This window comes from Eucyclogobius newberryi, unplaced genomic scaffold (assembly GCF_026437365.1).
Source record: "Eucyclogobius newberryi isolate DKJ021-1_F unplaced genomic scaffold, fEucNew1.0.hap1 SCAF_1, whole genome shotgun sequence".
Taxonomy (NCBI): domain Eukaryota; kingdom Metazoa; phylum Chordata; class Actinopteri; order Gobiiformes; family Gobiidae; genus Eucyclogobius; species Eucyclogobius newberryi.
This window is the reverse complement of record NW_027315723.1, coordinates 36,873,397-36,890,376: the sequence shown is the minus strand read 5'-3', so window position 1 is coordinate 36,890,376 and position 16,980 is coordinate 36,873,397. Positions and strand designations below refer to the sequence as shown.

The 16,980-nt window shown below is 37.7% G+C and overlaps 1 protein-coding gene across 1 annotated transcript in view; it reads right to left on the bottom strand.

The window, feature by feature from the left end:
- syne2a (spectrin repeat containing, nuclear envelope 2a) overlaps positions 1-16,980 on the bottom strand; it is a 62,178-nt gene that overhangs the window by 22,647 nt on the left and 22,551 nt on the right. The window contains 34 exon segments of the mRNA XM_072449379.1: positions 329-517; positions 1,087-1,309; positions 1,477-1,550; positions 1,681-1,828; positions 2,152-2,306; positions 2,392-2,502; positions 2,579-2,761; positions 3,886-4,054; positions 4,294-4,424; positions 4,672-4,842; positions 5,922-6,062; positions 6,138-6,293; positions 6,537-6,713; positions 7,129-7,260; positions 7,710-7,862; positions 8,000-8,129; positions 8,330-8,514; positions 9,217-9,351; positions 9,463-9,627; positions 10,449-10,631; positions 10,950-11,039; positions 11,127-11,285; positions 11,359-11,499; positions 11,575-11,652; positions 11,746-11,846; positions 12,016-12,508; positions 12,728-12,799; positions 13,827-14,000; positions 14,174-14,296; positions 14,730-14,915; positions 15,235-15,372; positions 15,812-15,994; positions 16,463-16,594; positions 16,809-16,952. Of these exon segments, the coding sequence (XP_072305480.1) occupies positions 329-517; positions 1,087-1,309; positions 1,477-1,550; positions 1,681-1,828; positions 2,152-2,306; positions 2,392-2,502; positions 2,579-2,761; positions 3,886-4,054; positions 4,294-4,424; positions 4,672-4,842; positions 5,922-6,062; positions 6,138-6,293; positions 6,537-6,713; positions 7,129-7,260; positions 7,710-7,862; positions 8,000-8,129; positions 8,330-8,514; positions 9,217-9,351; positions 9,463-9,627; positions 10,449-10,631; positions 10,950-11,039; positions 11,127-11,285; positions 11,359-11,499; positions 11,575-11,652; positions 11,746-11,846; positions 12,016-12,508; positions 12,728-12,799; positions 13,827-14,000; positions 14,174-14,296; positions 14,730-14,915; positions 15,235-15,372; positions 15,812-15,994; positions 16,463-16,594; positions 16,809-16,952 (5,325 nt within the window).

Here is a 16,980-nt window from a genome sequence, read left to right as displayed (position 1 = left end):
AACACTATAGAAGATCATGTAAGATGTACTTTTTTGGGAGTTTTGAGTCTTTCACCTGCTTGTCTCATGAAAATGTTATTGCTTCTCCTGGAATTTTCCACAGTATGATAAAAATGTATCACTCTATCATTTATTCAGTGACAGATGTTTTTCAGAAAATACTTTCTGTTGGAGTGACCGGCTGTCTTCAAGGAGATTGGAAAGTTTTTCATTATTCTGTGGAACATTCCAGTTATAAGGTTACCTAAAAAAATAGTGCCCATTTCAAGTTTTTTCCCCATAGGTTTGGAACAAGAACTCAACACAAAGGGGACAGTATATTTGTTACCTGGACAGTGTTGTTGATCACTTCTTTTTGCCTTCCCAGCTGAGATGTTGCACGTTCCCATGCCTCCTCTAAAGCTTGTACTTCTGTTTGTAGTTGCATTTTTTCATCAGGATCTGCCATTGATTTACACAAATGTCTTCCAGCATCCACTGTCCTCGAGTAGACGACAGAGTGAGGCTGGAGTGCAGTCTGGAAGATGCATGAGAACAAGTAATGATGTGAAATTAATCCATTTTTAAATCAAATCGACATCCAGTTTGTTCAAATAATCAATTATTTTTAAATGAATCAAGTTTGAGAGGTCTTCAGCCAATCTCAGAAAAAGCATGTGGTCTGGAGAAGAGTTCAGACTTCAAAGGAAGAAATATTTTTTGTGTTGAATTGATTGTTTATGTTCATTATATTAAGATTAAACAATTATTATTATTATTTTTTTTAATAAAAGCCGATAGAATTGAATAAAACATGTGATATGATCAATGAAAGTAAAACAAATAGAGCATAATGTTTTAATTGCAGCTATTACTATTAAATATGTGGATTTGTGGATGACAAAATGAAAACTAATAAAATAAAGTTGTGACAGATCTAAAACTAGATTGACTGACATGTGCCAACCACCCACCATTGAAAGAGATCCGTGAAACTAAAGGAAAACCGAGCAAAGCCTAATCTAGGGATTTAGGACTTATCTATGGCTTTAGAAATAATACTTACAGCAAAAGCATGAAAAGCAAAAATAGTCATCACACTCTAACCTCATAATCCTCGATCTTGATTTGTGACACAGAGATGATGTGTCCTGTAGGGGGCAGTAGAGAGTTGATTTCTCTTATAAGATTGTAAAGATGTTTCAGGCCGCGCTGGTATCTGGTGTAATGGCTTAGTTGTTGCTTGACCAAAGACTGGCGCTGGTCAATCAGATTCAGCGTTTCATTCCACTTTTGCTTTATGTCAGAAACTTTGGCAAGAGTTTCTGATCTGAAAAGAAATAAAACATTCTACTGTTTAAGCGGTCAAGAAAGAAAACAATTTGCTTCAAAAGTTTAATTTACAAATGCAAAGTGATGAAGGACAACAATAACTTAAATCAAAATAGTTAAATGAGTTTAAGAAGTAGATAGAAGTGGTCCAGACAAAGATCTTACCCTTGTGTGTTTATAGCTTCACACACAAGTCCATGCAGTAACTGTTGTCCAACCACTATTTCACCTTGAAGCTTCTACCACAAGAAATAACAAGAAAATATGCATCGTTTTCAAGTAAAGGCTGGGGTATAATACAAATACAGACAGTATAATTTGTGGTACTGAATAATTGACGTTCTATTCAAACCTAAAGCTATATTTCACCTGGTGGACAGCAGCCATTTGTTTAAGGTTGTTGTAATTCTGGGGGTTTGTCATGGCTGATTCGTGCTCCAGGTTATCTTGAATATCTGTTAGAGCCTTACATTTTCCATTAAAGTCCAAAGAATGATGTTGTTGGTTGTACAGCTGCCTATAACATAAAAACAATTCATATTTAGATGAAATTCTCGACGGCAGATACAATTGAAGGAGTGCTGCTCGATACTATTTATGCCAGTTTAGTCCTGGATTTAGTTTTGGTTTATACAGATGTAACAATATCCAGATGTACCATGCCAATTGCAACAAAACAATTCAGCGTTCTATTAAATGTACTGCAAATCCCTGTAAAATAATGTGAGACGTTTAATAATGTCCCAATTTAGTCCAGTTTTAGTGGTTAAGTGGTTAAGTACCTGTTATTTAATTTATTAGTATTAGATATAAAACCAGTAAACTATAACATTGCCTTACTTGTACTGGTCAAGCCCACGAGTTAGACTGTCCACATATCTCCCCTGGAGATGCTGCAGCCTCTGTGCCTCATGGTTACTAAGGCTCACATGGGCGCTCGTCTCACTGACGTCAAACATGGATGAAAACAGGTTGGAGAGTTCCCAGAAAACCTGCTGCAGATGAACAAAACAAACATGTAAACAGGTTTTGTCAAGGCCGTGGAGTTTCAATTAAACTTAAATGACCAACATGACCAACCTTTGCACAATCCACATTCTTCACTCTTTTAATTTGCTCTTCTTTTTCCTTGGCCTGGTTTTCAAGTCTCTCCAAATGACCAATGAAAACATTCAGTTGGTCCACATCATCCTTAAGTAAAATATGATTTAATAAATAAGTCACAGAATGATAATCCAATGTATTCATAATGTGAAGTAGATAGTACCTGAGTATTCTTTTTATACACCTGCAAGGTTTGACTCAGAATGAAATCATCACGAGAAAACTGGCTGGTGCGCGATTGGACAATATTAAAAGCCATCGGGTCCAGCTGTCCAATCAAACGCTTAGAAGCTTTAAGAACACAGTTCAAGGTGCTTTCCACGCTGTCAACTTTTTCTTGGAATTCCTAGTGATAATGAACAAGTATAAGTTAAGTCACTGGTGCGATGGACAGAAAAAAAACTATGAAATATGGCTCAGTGGTTAGAGCAGCAGGGAATGTGCAGGAAACTCGCCCATCTTGTCATTGTACATTTGAGTCCTCTCTTCCTATGCCCTACAATGCTCTGACTGTGACACACAATCCAAAAAGAACAGTATTTATTGGGGTGAGACGGTTGAAAAAGACCTAAAGCGCTTTCTCTGCTGCCTAAATCTGCAAAACAACATGTAGGAAGTATGTGTCCTCTTAGTGCAGATAATCAGGTAAATGGAAAGATATTTGTGGCCATGAGTGCACCAGCCTGTTCCATTCCACAAACAGGCAACCACTTTGGTGGAAAAATACGTAATTAAATTCTGAGCCTAGTGCATACGCTCTCAAAGCTGGACCTAAGAGAGAAACAGGTGAAATAACTAGATACAGTGCAATACTCTAAACTGTTGGAGCTCATGGCTTCAAGTTTTTCTGCTCACACAATCAGTTAAATTAGAGTCAAAGTGTTGCAATCATGCTGGGTAATAAAATGTATTCAGAAGAACAGTTAAAGCTTTTAAGAAGATTTGAAAAGTAAAAAGAAGTCAATGAAAAGTGGCATGGTATAATCAGTCTAAATACCAAAAGAGTTGAAAGGTATAAGGTTCGAAGACTAAAAGAGAGGTGAAAAAACAGGAGCAAAGAATGTAATTTTGTGAATAAAATCACTATGGTTTATAATGTGAAAAGATATAAGCTGTGCTGCACATCAACCTGACTCTAATCCATTCAGTTGCTTTGAACTTGGACTCAGCGTCATGAGTTCTCTCAATTTGGTAAATGCTTCTTCCCACATTTCATCAGCCCTGCCCTTGTTGGCCTTTGGGTCAAAACATATCTGACACTAATCTATTTTATCTGACACTAATCTATTTTATGTGACACTAATCTATTTTATGAACTCAGAACTGAACATTGTTCCAAAACCGTCACACAACCACTGACAAAATACAAAAACTGCAGGATTCCAAACCAATTTCTTTAAATCACTTGAGACACAGTATTTTGACAATAGCAGATAGAACGTGTGGGAATAAAAAGAAAAGCTGACAAACCTCTAATGAGTGTAAGTCTTGATGAAGCAGAATCCCTTCCCACTGACTCCACGCTTGCTGCAGGTGACGTGAGCAGCGTTTGGACCGCTCTGTGAACTCCTGCCATATTGAAACACTCCTTTGTGTTTTGCCAATCTCATTCTTCAAATCCTGCAGGACTCCCTTCCACCTGTTACACATAATCAAAAACAATTGAATTCAGCTATTACTCAACTTATATCGAGTCCATCAGAGCCGCTGTGGGCCTTGAGCGGGGATCATATTCATACAGGACAAAAGCAAGATGGACAAACACCGTTGGGCAAAGAACTAATCGCAATCGTTTACTAGGAAAGTACGACCACAAGGAGCCAAGTTACTTTTTGGAAATTTGCAAAGTTAAAACTATCATTTAAATTGAGTGATTACCTCTCGCGTTCTCTTTCCATTTCTTGCTTGATCACATCTGCTGCTTCTTGATCACTCGTCACAAGATCCTGGCACGTTTTCTCCAGTTCATCCCATTGGTTTTTGTAATTATTTGTGGTCAATTGGAATTCCTAAGGGTCAGGGTTTGAAAGAAAAAAGAAAACTTGAAAGTGCACTTACTGGAGTTGATTTTAATGCTGACTGAGTACTTGAAAAAGCCCCACACAGCTTTACTCAACCTGTCATTGTTACGTGTCAAGTCCCAAATATCACACTTTGCCACACTTGTCTTAAAAGCTTTACAGTCTCAGCTGGAAGTATTGGAGTGGGTAGTGACAAGGGGATATTTAGTGGGACTTTCTTTAGTTTTGCAGTCACCTGGAGGAGGAGAAGGTGCCTCTCTGCCTGTTGTAAGGAGAAGACCGGGGCGTGGAGCTGCTGCAGAGAGCAATGCAGCCTCACGGTGTAAACAGACATTTCATTCAAGTGTTTTTTGAAATGACTCCACTGCTGTACGGTGCGCTGTATGGAGGGATGCACTGTTTCAATCTGCAGAAAGATAAGTCAAATTAGTAACAGGTAAATATTGGTTCTGCTGGATTTTAGACAACACAACATATTATAGTAGCATTTTGCATATTTCTCTTCTATTTTTAATATAGTAGCATTTTACATATTTATCTTCTTTTTTTATATCTTATAGTAGCATTTTGCATATTTCTCTTCTTTTTTATAAATCTTATAGTAGCATTTTACATATTTATCTTCTTTTTTATATATCTTATAGTAGCATTTTGCATATTTATCTTCTTTTTTTAATATAGTAGCATTTTACATATTTATCTTCTTTTTTTATATCTTATAGTAGCATTTTGCATATTTCTCTTCTTTTTTATAAATCTTATAGTAGCATTTTACATATTTATCTTCTTTTTTTATATCTTATAGTAGCATTTTGCATATTTATCTTCTTTTTTATATATCTTATAGTAGCATTTTGCATATTCCTCTTCTTTTTTATAAATCTTATAGTAGCATTTTGCATATTTCTCTTCTATTTTTAATATATTATAGTAGCATTTTGCATATTTATCTTCTTTTTTATATATCTTATAGTAGCATTTTGCATATTCCTCTTCTTTTTTATATATCTTATAGTAGCATTTTGCATATTTCTCTTGTATTTTTAATATATTATAGTAGCATTTTGCATATTTATCTTCTTTTTTTTATATCTTATAGTTGCATTTTGCATGTTTCTCTTCTTTTTTACATCTTATAGTAGCATTTTGCAGATTTCTCTTCATTTTTTTGGCCCGAAGGCTTTTTTTAGACAGGAAAGTTTATAATATAATTCTAGTCTTCATTTGATACAACTGATCATATAGTGCTATGTTAACCAGCCAAAATCACTTGAACAGATAGAAAGAATACAGTAAATTTCAGTTTTGAAATAAGACTACATTATTTTTGAATGGTGAACAGGAAGCGGAAACCCATGAATGGAAGAGAGAACACAGAGGAGCTTTTTCTTTGGTTGTAAACATCAATTAATCATTTTTTTTCCGTTCATGGTGATACAGTACAATAATATGCATAATGCTTGTCAAATATGAAAAAGAAAATACCTGCTGAATAAGGTGCTCAGAGGTACGCCGGAGCGCCTCTACATCGCCTGTACATTCTTGTGCTTCATTTTCGACACTCAGACACGTATCTTTCAACTCCTCCACGTCTGCTTCTATGTTCTTCAGACTTTCCACATAACCCTGAAACAAAGTTCAAGATTTGAGAACAAAAAACTTCAGATTGTACAAACAACCACCTGTGTCTTGTTACTTTACCTCCCACTCCAGCAGAAGCCTCCGAGCCAACAGTTCACCACAAGGTTGTTTTAAATGATCTAGTTTCTTATTCTTTTGGTCAATAACGTTTTGAAGATGCTGCAACATTCTTTGTTTTTGAAAGTGAATTTGATGCATGTCCTCTGCCCCATTAATCTACAAAAAGCAAGCCAACAAGAAAAGAAAGACAAATCTGTGGAAAATACTTCATCAAATGCTATTCAAGCTGCTGTGGTTGGCATACGAAGAAATACATCCAAATCAGTTTATTTTTAATCATACCGGACAGTTTGAACCCTCTATTTGCATGTCATTTTTGAACAGATTATAACTAATGTGGAAATGGGCTTTACTGTACTATACACATGCTGTGTTATGCTGTGAAGTTGAGTCACGGACCTGGATCTCTAGCTCCCCCTGTAGTTTGACCCAGTGCAGTCGAAGGGCACCGAGTTTCTCTGCCAGCATTGTCCTTTCAGAGCGTAGAGTTATGGCTTCATCTCCCACAAGAGGAGGCTCCGACTGGCACAAAAAGTCCAGGAGCAGCTGCCCGTGTTCAAGTCCAATCTTTAACCCCTGAAATATAAGTACATCGCAACAAAGAGGTAACTCAATAATAGTCTAGCGTCTAAACATAATTGTGATGGTTATTAGGTGTTTAAGCCAAGCCTAGAATAGGTAACATGCTGCAACATTTATTTCATGGCAACTGTACAGAAATAAACCTGGCTCCGTCTAATGTTAAGATATTGCTTTGAAAAGGATTGGAACTGTGAAACTTGAATAAATTGTATGTATAAACCCTTTCAATGACTTAACATGTGAAGAATATACACTATAAAAGAGGTCATGCTTCAACAACAAAAACTTAAACATCTGCAACGAACATCCTAGTCAGCTGCAGCGCACATGTATTCTTGTGATTCTATAACTCATTTGTAACAGATACTGTATCAAACTTGACCTAGACATAATTGTTGATGGCAGTGACCTTAAGTTGCTGCAGACATTGTCTGAGACATTCAGGATTCTCTTGCTCCATGTTGAGATGTGTTTGTTTCTTCTTGAGCCAGTCCTCCAGTGCAGACAACATGTCATCAGGGGGCCATCTTTTCAGGAGATGCTAACAAGAAATGAGTAAGTAGAGTAATAAATTGAAGGAATCTATTTATAAATGGAAAGGAATCTGAAACCTTAATCATAGAGTTGTTTAAAATGGCCATTTTTTTTTTAATGGGTTCTTTGGTTTAAGAAACATCTCTCTATGTCTGATATGTACTTTGAGGCAATAAAGCAAGTAATACAAGTTAACTCTACTTCAAATCATTTGATTATTATTGTTTTGTGAAGAATATTAACATACTGCAGAAGAATAAAATCCGGCTGCGTGGGCCCTTCTTATGAAGAAGGCCCCACGCAGCCTTCTTCAGGCTTATATCCCTTTTTCAATAAAGGATTTTTAATACTGTCGGAATGTCTGGGAGTTTATTCTTCTGCTGATCTTGTGCCTCACTGTGATCCTGAGGCGCACCTGACCTGACACACTCATCCATACAGTGTAGTGTATTGGACCTGCTGCAGTTGTTCTTGGGTCTTGCAGAGGGCAGAGGAGAGCTGGCTCCACCGGGTCTCCAGGCGGGTGAGCTGCTCTCTCTCACTGGGACAGGCCTTTTGGGAGATCCACGCTTTCAGGTCGGACATGGAGCCAAACTCAACTGACAGGTCCTGAGAGGAAATAATACACTTTTAACCAGTCCATATGCGGCAATAGATTTTGATATGTTACATGTTTAGCTTATGATTATATCTGACACTTTATTACTTTTGCTATATGCTGCTGTTTTATAGGAAGAGGCACCTACCAGCAGTGTAATCAAACTGTGTACACACTCTAGTTTGAGGTCAGAGGTCGCAGCGAGGTCTGAACATGTTTGGACTTGTTTCATGGCAGTAAATAGCCTCTGGTCAAGTGATGTCATGTCTGTCTGGAAACTGTATGATGATCAAACAAAGAGTAAGCTTATTCTGTCAAGTAGAACATATAATCAATATTAAACCTCTGGCAAATCACTTTAGAACAATAGCAAGAATTATTAACAGTCTCTACAGTTTTCTAGTTTCACATCAATTTATCAAAAAAGAATTCCTGCCAGGTCTGATTATAAATCACATGTCAAGGATTTCTTTTGTACCACCTGGAGTTCTTCTGAATGTCTCTGCAGTGTTTGAGTTCTCCTTCAGTTCGTCTGTAGAGGTCGTTCCACTGCAGCTCTAGAGCACCCCCTTTCTGTCGGACCGGGGCAGCCGCCACATTTTCCCCTTTATCCAGAAGCAAGCCCAGTTTGGACCTGCCCTTATCCAGCTGCGACAAAATGGCCTGAAAGACATACAAGTATTAGAATAATTAATATTGGAATGTAGTAAATGGTGGTAAAAAGAAAATATTGTAATGTGCGTTAATTGTTATTCCCTTCAGGGTTAAATAAAGTTGTACTGATGGAAGATTGACAGACTGATTCATGTTTAAACGTTTCTCTAATTACTAGACATAATATGATAAAGAGAAAATGATTAATGGACATTAAGTAACAGTTTCACTTGAGTCATTTGTGAAAAGACCCATTAACCATGTTAAAATTATGTTCTTATATTGTAATAAGAGAGTATGTTCAACAATTAATTTTGATGGTATTGTAATTATAAACAGACATTTAACTTTTAATCGTTTTCTTTTACAAACTTATAGAAGGACTCTGGACTTTGGGACATTTAGGACAGGGGATGCTGGGACATTGCTGAATTCCAATGAACATTGTTTAATCTGTTTTCATTGTTGCCCTTCGAGGCAACTGCTGTAAATGTAATTTAATTGTATGATAACCCATGAACTCACACAGTAGGCTAATCCTCCAGCAGGGAACCCACGATCAAAATTATATGAGCTAAATTCTAGAAAAAGCTTCTTGCATTTGGCATGTTTACTTATGGGGACATTAGTCTACAGACTGTCCCCTGCACCAATATGTTCACGTTTATCCTAAAACAAGTGCCACTTATGACCAAATATATCTAAATGTACCTGGCACCCTTGTATCCTCTTTTGTATCCTCTCCTCTGCATCGCTCCCCTTCAGCTCGTCTCTGGTCAGAAAAGCCTCACTCTCATCCAGGAGCCTTTCCACATGACCACAATGATCCTCCCACTGTGTCCACTCCTGCGACACCAACAAACACAGCCACACTTTTGATCTACACGGACCAAAACTCTAAAAATATTGACATGTAAAACTTCAATTGGCCTTTAGCTGTAGCTCAACGTTACAAACCTGCAGATTCCACTGAAAAGTGACCTGTTGCTCCAAAGCCTGTTGCTGCACAACGCTGGCCCTGACTTGCAGCTGTGCCCACTCATCCTCATGACACTTCAGGACTTCTTGTTGGAAAAGATGGTGCGCGAAAGCAAACTGGGACGCCAGGACATCCTGGAGCTTCTATATCCACACAGCACAAGATTATTAGCAATAGAAAAACATTAAAGGAATGAATTATGAAAGGCTATGCAATCTACTAAGATAAAAAAAAAAAAATGTAAAGTAAATGTTTGGGGTAGATCAAAGACTGTGATAATCTTTGTTGCTGTTGTTTTTGTTGTGTTGTTTGATGATAACTTTATTTGTTGAGCTGACAAAACAAGGCTAGTGCGTGTTAGCATCAGCGGTTTCCTGTTTAAGGCGTGGCACTCGGGCAGTAGTTCAAGACAAGTCAAAATATTATCAGCTGCTCACATAGCAGACCCCTGCGAGCTGGGCTATTGCCATGGAAACACAATCCGCCATTAAAAGACGCGCCCTGAGACACTGGTGGACCAGGGCTAGTGGGAAAGTAGCTCCATCCTTGTGTTCATCAGAAATATTTGTAAATGTTTTCCTGAAAACCTTGACAAATGGTCCTTAAGTTATGAGACTAAAAATGTTTGATTTGTCTAATTTAAATTCATATTCCTTTTTTCCTTGACTTGCAACAAGTATCAAGAAGAAATGATGTGGCTGAACTTAAGCACTCATTAATATACAAAATGGCACTAACCAGATAAAGTTATTAACTTATTAATCTCATAGTTCATTTTAATAGTCAAACTGTCGAATATATCAAAACTGGACAAAGATGAAACCAGAATTAGAATGATAAAACATCATTAGTAAAGCCTGAAAAAACTTTTAAAGTAAGTTGCGATATGCGTATTGGAACAGCACAAAAGAGGCCTTAGATGCATAATAACGAAGTTGCCTTGTTTGAAAGTACTAGCAGATACCTTGAGTCTCTGGAGAGCAGCTGGAAGTTCACTTTGGCTGTGAATGGTGAGATTTTGCCCCTCCGTGGTGCACTCCTCACCCACTTCCACCAGTGCTCTCATCCCCTGCAGCAACGACCGGGAAGCCTGCCTCAGCTCGGCTCCGGCCCCTGGAGACTCCCTCAGATGTTCCACCAGCACACACTGCCCAAAGAAAGAGCAAGTCAAGTACAGAAGTTTATTTTGTGTGGAGATGTCTTATGTATTTTTACTTTTTGATTAAACTTCAAGCAAGTAAGGAATAATGCACTATTGGTTTACATGTTTGTAAAAAAACTAAAAATAAAGTTACAGGCTTCTTATGGTTGTGGACTTTATATTTTTGCTTTGGCTTCTTGTTTTTTTAATTGTTAAAAAATAACACAACGAAAAATCGACAGGAAGTTATGAGATTTAGTGAGGTTGATATTTGATACATAATTAAAACATATATTTCAAAATGTCTGAAATAAAAAAAATTACCAGTAAATTTGGAGTTTCCTCTGAACTCTGGAAGACGCTATTCCACTTTAGATCAAGGTAATCCATAAAGACCATATGATTTGGCAAAACCTGTTGGAATAAACATAATGGAAAATGCACAGTCAATACAGATTAGATACATAAAGTACTGGAAGTTATTGTTCTTAAATCTGTCACCTGCTGCTGTTGAGTGAGGCCCATCTGTGAGTGCAGCCGCTCACTGACTTTTCTGACGCTTTGTTGGAGGGAAGTGACACACTGAGAAACCTCTACATTATCCACTGTCTCAATTTGATGAAACAATTCAGACAAAGTCACCAGTTCTCCTCTTATACACTGCACAAACAAATCAATAGGGGAATTCAAATATAGATAGTAAGATTTTGTTAGCGTGAATGTGAATAATGACCTCATTCTGTAGCAGCTTTAGCTCAGGATCGTCGTCATCTTGAACGGCACACAAAAGGTGAGTAAGAGCGTCTAAAGAAAGTAAAACCTGTTTCAAAGCGTTAAATAAATCTCCGCGCTCACAAGGACCACTCGAATTCACCTGAAAATACCACAAAAAAGTGTGAATAATATTGAAATGTACTGATTCTATATCTGTGTTGTGTCTTGTACATACGAGTGCTTTCAGCGTAAGCACAGCTTGTTGAGTTTTTTTAACACAGGCTGCCTCTATCACAGAGTCTCCTTTTGAAACCTAAATAAAACAAGTATATGTTTTAGGCTTTAGTATAGATAAACCATTTACAGTATAATCACTTTGGTATTGTGTATGTAATTCTGTTGCTACCTGAAAATCCTGAGGACATTGATCAAGACTGGACAGCATCTGGGAGATCTCATCAGACAGTTGGCTCCATGATGGTTCCTCTTTGCCAGTTTCCTCTTGTTGTAGCCTGCAGACCCCACATAATTAAGCAAATGTTTATACTACAAGACTGATATATTAACTCTCAAACATTTATCTTATGTTTACCAGCTCATATCTTGAGGAGAGTTATGCGTTTCTTCATTGGATGTGTTCTAGGTGTACAAGTAGACATGAATAAAGAAGATTTATTATGAGAATGTCGTAAGTTCTAATGCATATTTTAATTTGAATACACTTTATTTATATGTATAATATAGTAAGTATATTGGGTACAATGAGTAGTAGTGTTTTTACTGACCAGATCTTCAGTGGGGTTTGCAGACAAAGATGGCTGCTCGTCTTCTTCCTCCTCAAACACAGTGGCGGCAGCAAATGGAGTTATGGGTCTCACAGGAACCACTCTTGTGTCTTCAAGCCCAGTTTTGGACTGACACAAAGTGCCGACATTGACTTCCTGCCTCAGAGACCCAGACAAATCCCTGACAACAGGTGTTGGATGTCCAACTCTAGAAACTGCAGATATTGGTGGCGCGCACATTACATTTTCAACGTTTTGTGAATCTCCTAAATCACTCTCCATGTGTTCAGATGCACTGGTGTCGAGCCAAGGCCTCACGGATAACAGCCAAGACTCAGTGCAGTCCAAACGGGTGTCCTGTTCAAAAGGCAAACCATCCACCACCTAAAAACAACACATATTCTTTAGTGTGAAATATAGTTGTTTCAATGTTTTTGGCAATAGTATCACTCTGTACAAAAATGATGACTTTGCCATTACCAAAAGAAACAGTTTTGTGTTTTGACAGAATTGTATAAGAAATTAATATGAAAAAATGTCGAAGAAGGATCTGCTTGCGTATACAAAGTGGAAAAAATGAGAATGAGAGTCTGAATTTATTACCTGAACATTTCCTAGTTGTTTTTCTTCATCCTTTGGCGTGAGGTCTGCAGCTCGGATCAACTCGTCTGGGTCCTAAAAATGGGTTGTATGAATACTCAAACTCACACAGACACATAGTATAAGTACATGCAGAAAGTGAACAGCGACTGAGTAGACTCAATAGAGCAGCGTCTTGTGGTGCAACAGATTTAGAGCAGCTGCATCTGACAGAGAGAGGGCCCCGAGGCAAACCTTACAACATGCTGAAGCATCTGTGGAGAACTGGCTCAACATGCAAAGTTCAAGGCAATTTGGTAAAAAATATGAATTAAAACAATGTATAAAATGAATCAAAAGTATATTTATCGGATGGTATGCAATGCAGTAACATGTTAAAGTGGTGATTATTTTACCTCTGTCATGCTGCTTGTTAGTGTGTCAGAGGAGGACACCTCGTCCTCCTCGTCCTCCTCTGAACAAGACACCACAAAAGTTTCCTGCTTTTAGTCAATAACAGTAAAATAGAAACTGATCAAATATGGCAGCAGAATATTAAAATATCAAATATCTATCTTTTTTGAAAATGTATATATTTTTGTTCTTCTATTATCAATAATAGAATAATTTTAAAGTTTCAAAGTAATAAACTTTAAAATATAAATGCCTGTAATTAACATTTGTTTTGTTTCAAATGTTTGACAATCATTTTTTGTGAGCCCTTAAAAGATTTCCCAGACAATACACAGTAACATTCCCGTCTGCAGATTTTTTTTACCTTGGGATACTTGTTTGTGTGTGTTTTATGAAAAACAAATCCATTGTGGAATCTATATTGTCTAAAATATATATAAAATATTGAGATTGGTTCATGAATAAAATAAGACGTGATGATGTAATTCTGCTCAACATAATCCTGGTTGAACAATTGACAAAAGACTTAAATCATTTAGTAGTTTAGTAGTTTAGTAGTTTAGTCACTACAGGTCTTTGTGATGTATTTCTTTGCCTTTTCTATAACTTGCTTTAACACTTGGTGAGCCGGAGCCAAACAAATAACCCAGATAATCCTGAGAGCTAAAGAGGTGCATTACATTCTAGTTATACAGATATTAGACTGTACCTCCAGTGTGGGGGCTTGTTTCTGTGACAGCGCTTCCATTTGCTGTAATAGTGAAGTGGCTTTAGAGAAGACCAGCAGTTTGTCCTTTGAGTCCCAGGGCAGAGCCAGCTCCTCTTTAACCCGCTGCATGTCCTTCAAGACCTCCTTTGCTGAGTGTGCGCTGGACAGAATCACCTGAAAATAAAACTCTGTAGTGTTTAATTCTGCTATGGACATAATAATGTCTTGGGGATAATTTAATCTTGTGGTAAGTATGAGATAATGGGCAATAACTTCTGTGTCTCTGTCTCATAACATTACAACAACATGGGTAATTAGTCGACTTATAGCTCTGTGTACTATCTTACCTGTCTGTTGTGAAGCTGTTCAGTAATGGAGATATTTCCACTGTCCTCTAAGGATGATATGGCTTCCATTTTGGACACATTTCTCTCTATGGTTTTCAGTTCAGCTTCCAAATCCTCCACCACCTGAAAGATTAATCATTATTAGACACAGTGAGAAAATATGTATAATAATTCTGTGGTATCTGTGTAGCTAAAGGATATAGATCTACTGTAACTACTACATATCACACTATTACATAAAATAAATATTTCAGGCACAGAAGCTGTCTGCGATTGTTGGTGGTTAAAGATTGGCAGCCATGTCTCTGTTAATCAGTCCCAGGACAGCTGTAGCTACAGCTAGCTTTCCATCATTAAGTGTGGAATTAAAAAGCAAAAAATTTATAGAATGCCAAGACTTTACCAACAAAATTTTTCAATTCATAATTAGGATTTTGTTTCAATAAGTGAGCGATAGGATTCTTCAATAGCCTTTGACAAAAATGAAATATTGACACACTGAAAACACAGCCTATTTACTAATCAGCCTATTTCATCAAACCAGTGTCGTGGTTACCGTGGCAGCCTGCAGCAGCGCCTCTAGAGGCTGTCGGACGGTCTGCTGCATGCTGAGCACATGTCGGTCTGTGTCCTCAAGTCTCTGCTCCTGAACACTGATGTCACACACAGCCCCGATGTCACACAGGACGGGTCTGAACTCCTGAAGGACCAGCCTGATCCTCTCCGAGTCCTCCAACAGCAGCTGGAAAACACGAAAGAGTGTCATCAATGTTCAATGAATGTGGCTAATATGATGCATTCCCTATAATATATTAACTTAACATGTATCTTTATTTTATATGTATTTTTATTTTAGGAAAATAAATACATTTGTGTATGTGAAATACTGTATCAACATGTGTAAGTTTTCATAATAGGTGAGGTAGAAAACCTGATTAATTCTGAAATTAGAATATAGGTAGTTTGTAAAGTAAAAAATAAAGTGATCTGAGTAGTTTTGTTTTTTTTACTAAAAAAACTAAAATAAAAACCTGAAATGAGAGCTAGATGAAAGCACTAACCTGCAGGGAGTTTGCATGGTTTTGAAGACTTTTTGCAGTGGTGAAAGAACTGGAAGCACTGAGCCATGAGTCTGCCTCGTCCAGCCAGCAGGTGGCTCTGTACAAGAGGTCTTCAAACTTAAGCAGACAGGCTGGAATCTGAAAATTCAATGCCCAAGCTGTTTGTTTAAAGCTCACATACTATGCTTTTTATTTAACACTGGCAACTGTGGGGAACGAAGCATGCTTTAAAGAAAAAAAAACAAAATGTAATACCATCATTAGCAACATAACACAACAGATTGATGCTTCAAAGGAAAAGCAATTCAAACGCTGGAATTATAGCACAGTCTGGTGTCTGGCAAAGGTGTGACAACTTTTCAAACACATCAATATAATATAAAATCTTGTTTACAGTCTTGTTTTTTGGAGGCACCATCATGTGGCTTTATCTTAGGGGTGTATTTGGTGGGATTTTATTCATATTTCTAGAAGAGATTCATTATGCAGGATTACCGCATGCATTAATGTATGTTTCTTCTCATAAAAGAAGGTTAAAAAAAGGCATTGGAGATAATATGTGAATAGTGGGCCTGACTTTGCTGAGGAAGGCTGTGTGCTGCTCCACCATCTGGGCCGTGTCCTGGTAGCACTGCAGAGGCTCCGTGAGCTGGTCCATGAGGACGTGGGCCTGGTCCGGAAAGTCCTCAGCCAGATCCTGGACCTCACTCTCCAGCAGCATCAGACGGCCATGCCACAGGTCCAGCTCATCCCATACATGCTGCAAAGGGAACACCAACATTGGAGATTTGGAGATTTCAGTAATACGGAAGATGTTTACTCTATATGTATCAAACGCGTCAAGAGTGAAAATGTTCAAGTAACTATAGGTATCTGCCACCTGCTCGACTCTAAACACTATTGCTTTGCCTGAATTGTTCCACATATGGCAGATATTTTGAATTGTACTATTTATTTATTTAGATTTATTGCTCAAACATTCCTTGAAAAACATGCATTCTTTCTATGAGCTGGGTGCCTTCTCCCCAGATCTGATTTGTAACTTGACGTCAAAACAGTAACATCTCCATGGAGACAAGCAGGTGGAAGACCCCCTCGCAAATTGCATGGTAACTAATAATAACTGATTTCAACATTCTTATCGATACTTAATGTTACAAATTGTGTAAAGCAGACAATACTGTATATACATTTTCACAGACACATTTCTATCGTTCAAATGCCACACCTTGAGAGCGCTTTGAGCCTCAGTGACACTTGGACTTCTCTGCTTCAGTAACTCTCTCACTTTCTCCGGTCCAGACCTCAGCTCCTCCACCCGACTGGCCAGACTTTCAACATGTGCACTCCTCTCTGTCACCTAACAATCACATTAGAGATATGGGAGATGTATCAAAAATGGACAATACTACAGTTGCTGTTTTGGAGATATGCAAAGTGAGAATATTGAGTATATCTTCTATTATGAAAGCTATTACCTCAAAAAGAGACAGAATCACCCACCACTAAATGAAATCCTTCTAGTTTTAGTAATAAGAAGTCAGATAAAGTCAATGTTGTGTTTCTGACCTCACCTTTTCCTCTGCTCTTTGTAGAGAAAGTTGAACATCATGTAAAAGTCGGAAGATATCTGGAGGAATCTCACTGGAGCAACTATGAAGTTTGTCCACAATGTGTTGTAATCTGGTCTTATGAGAGGACAGTGTCTTCTTGTTCTCCTTTTTGCAAGAAAGAATGTAAGAAAAA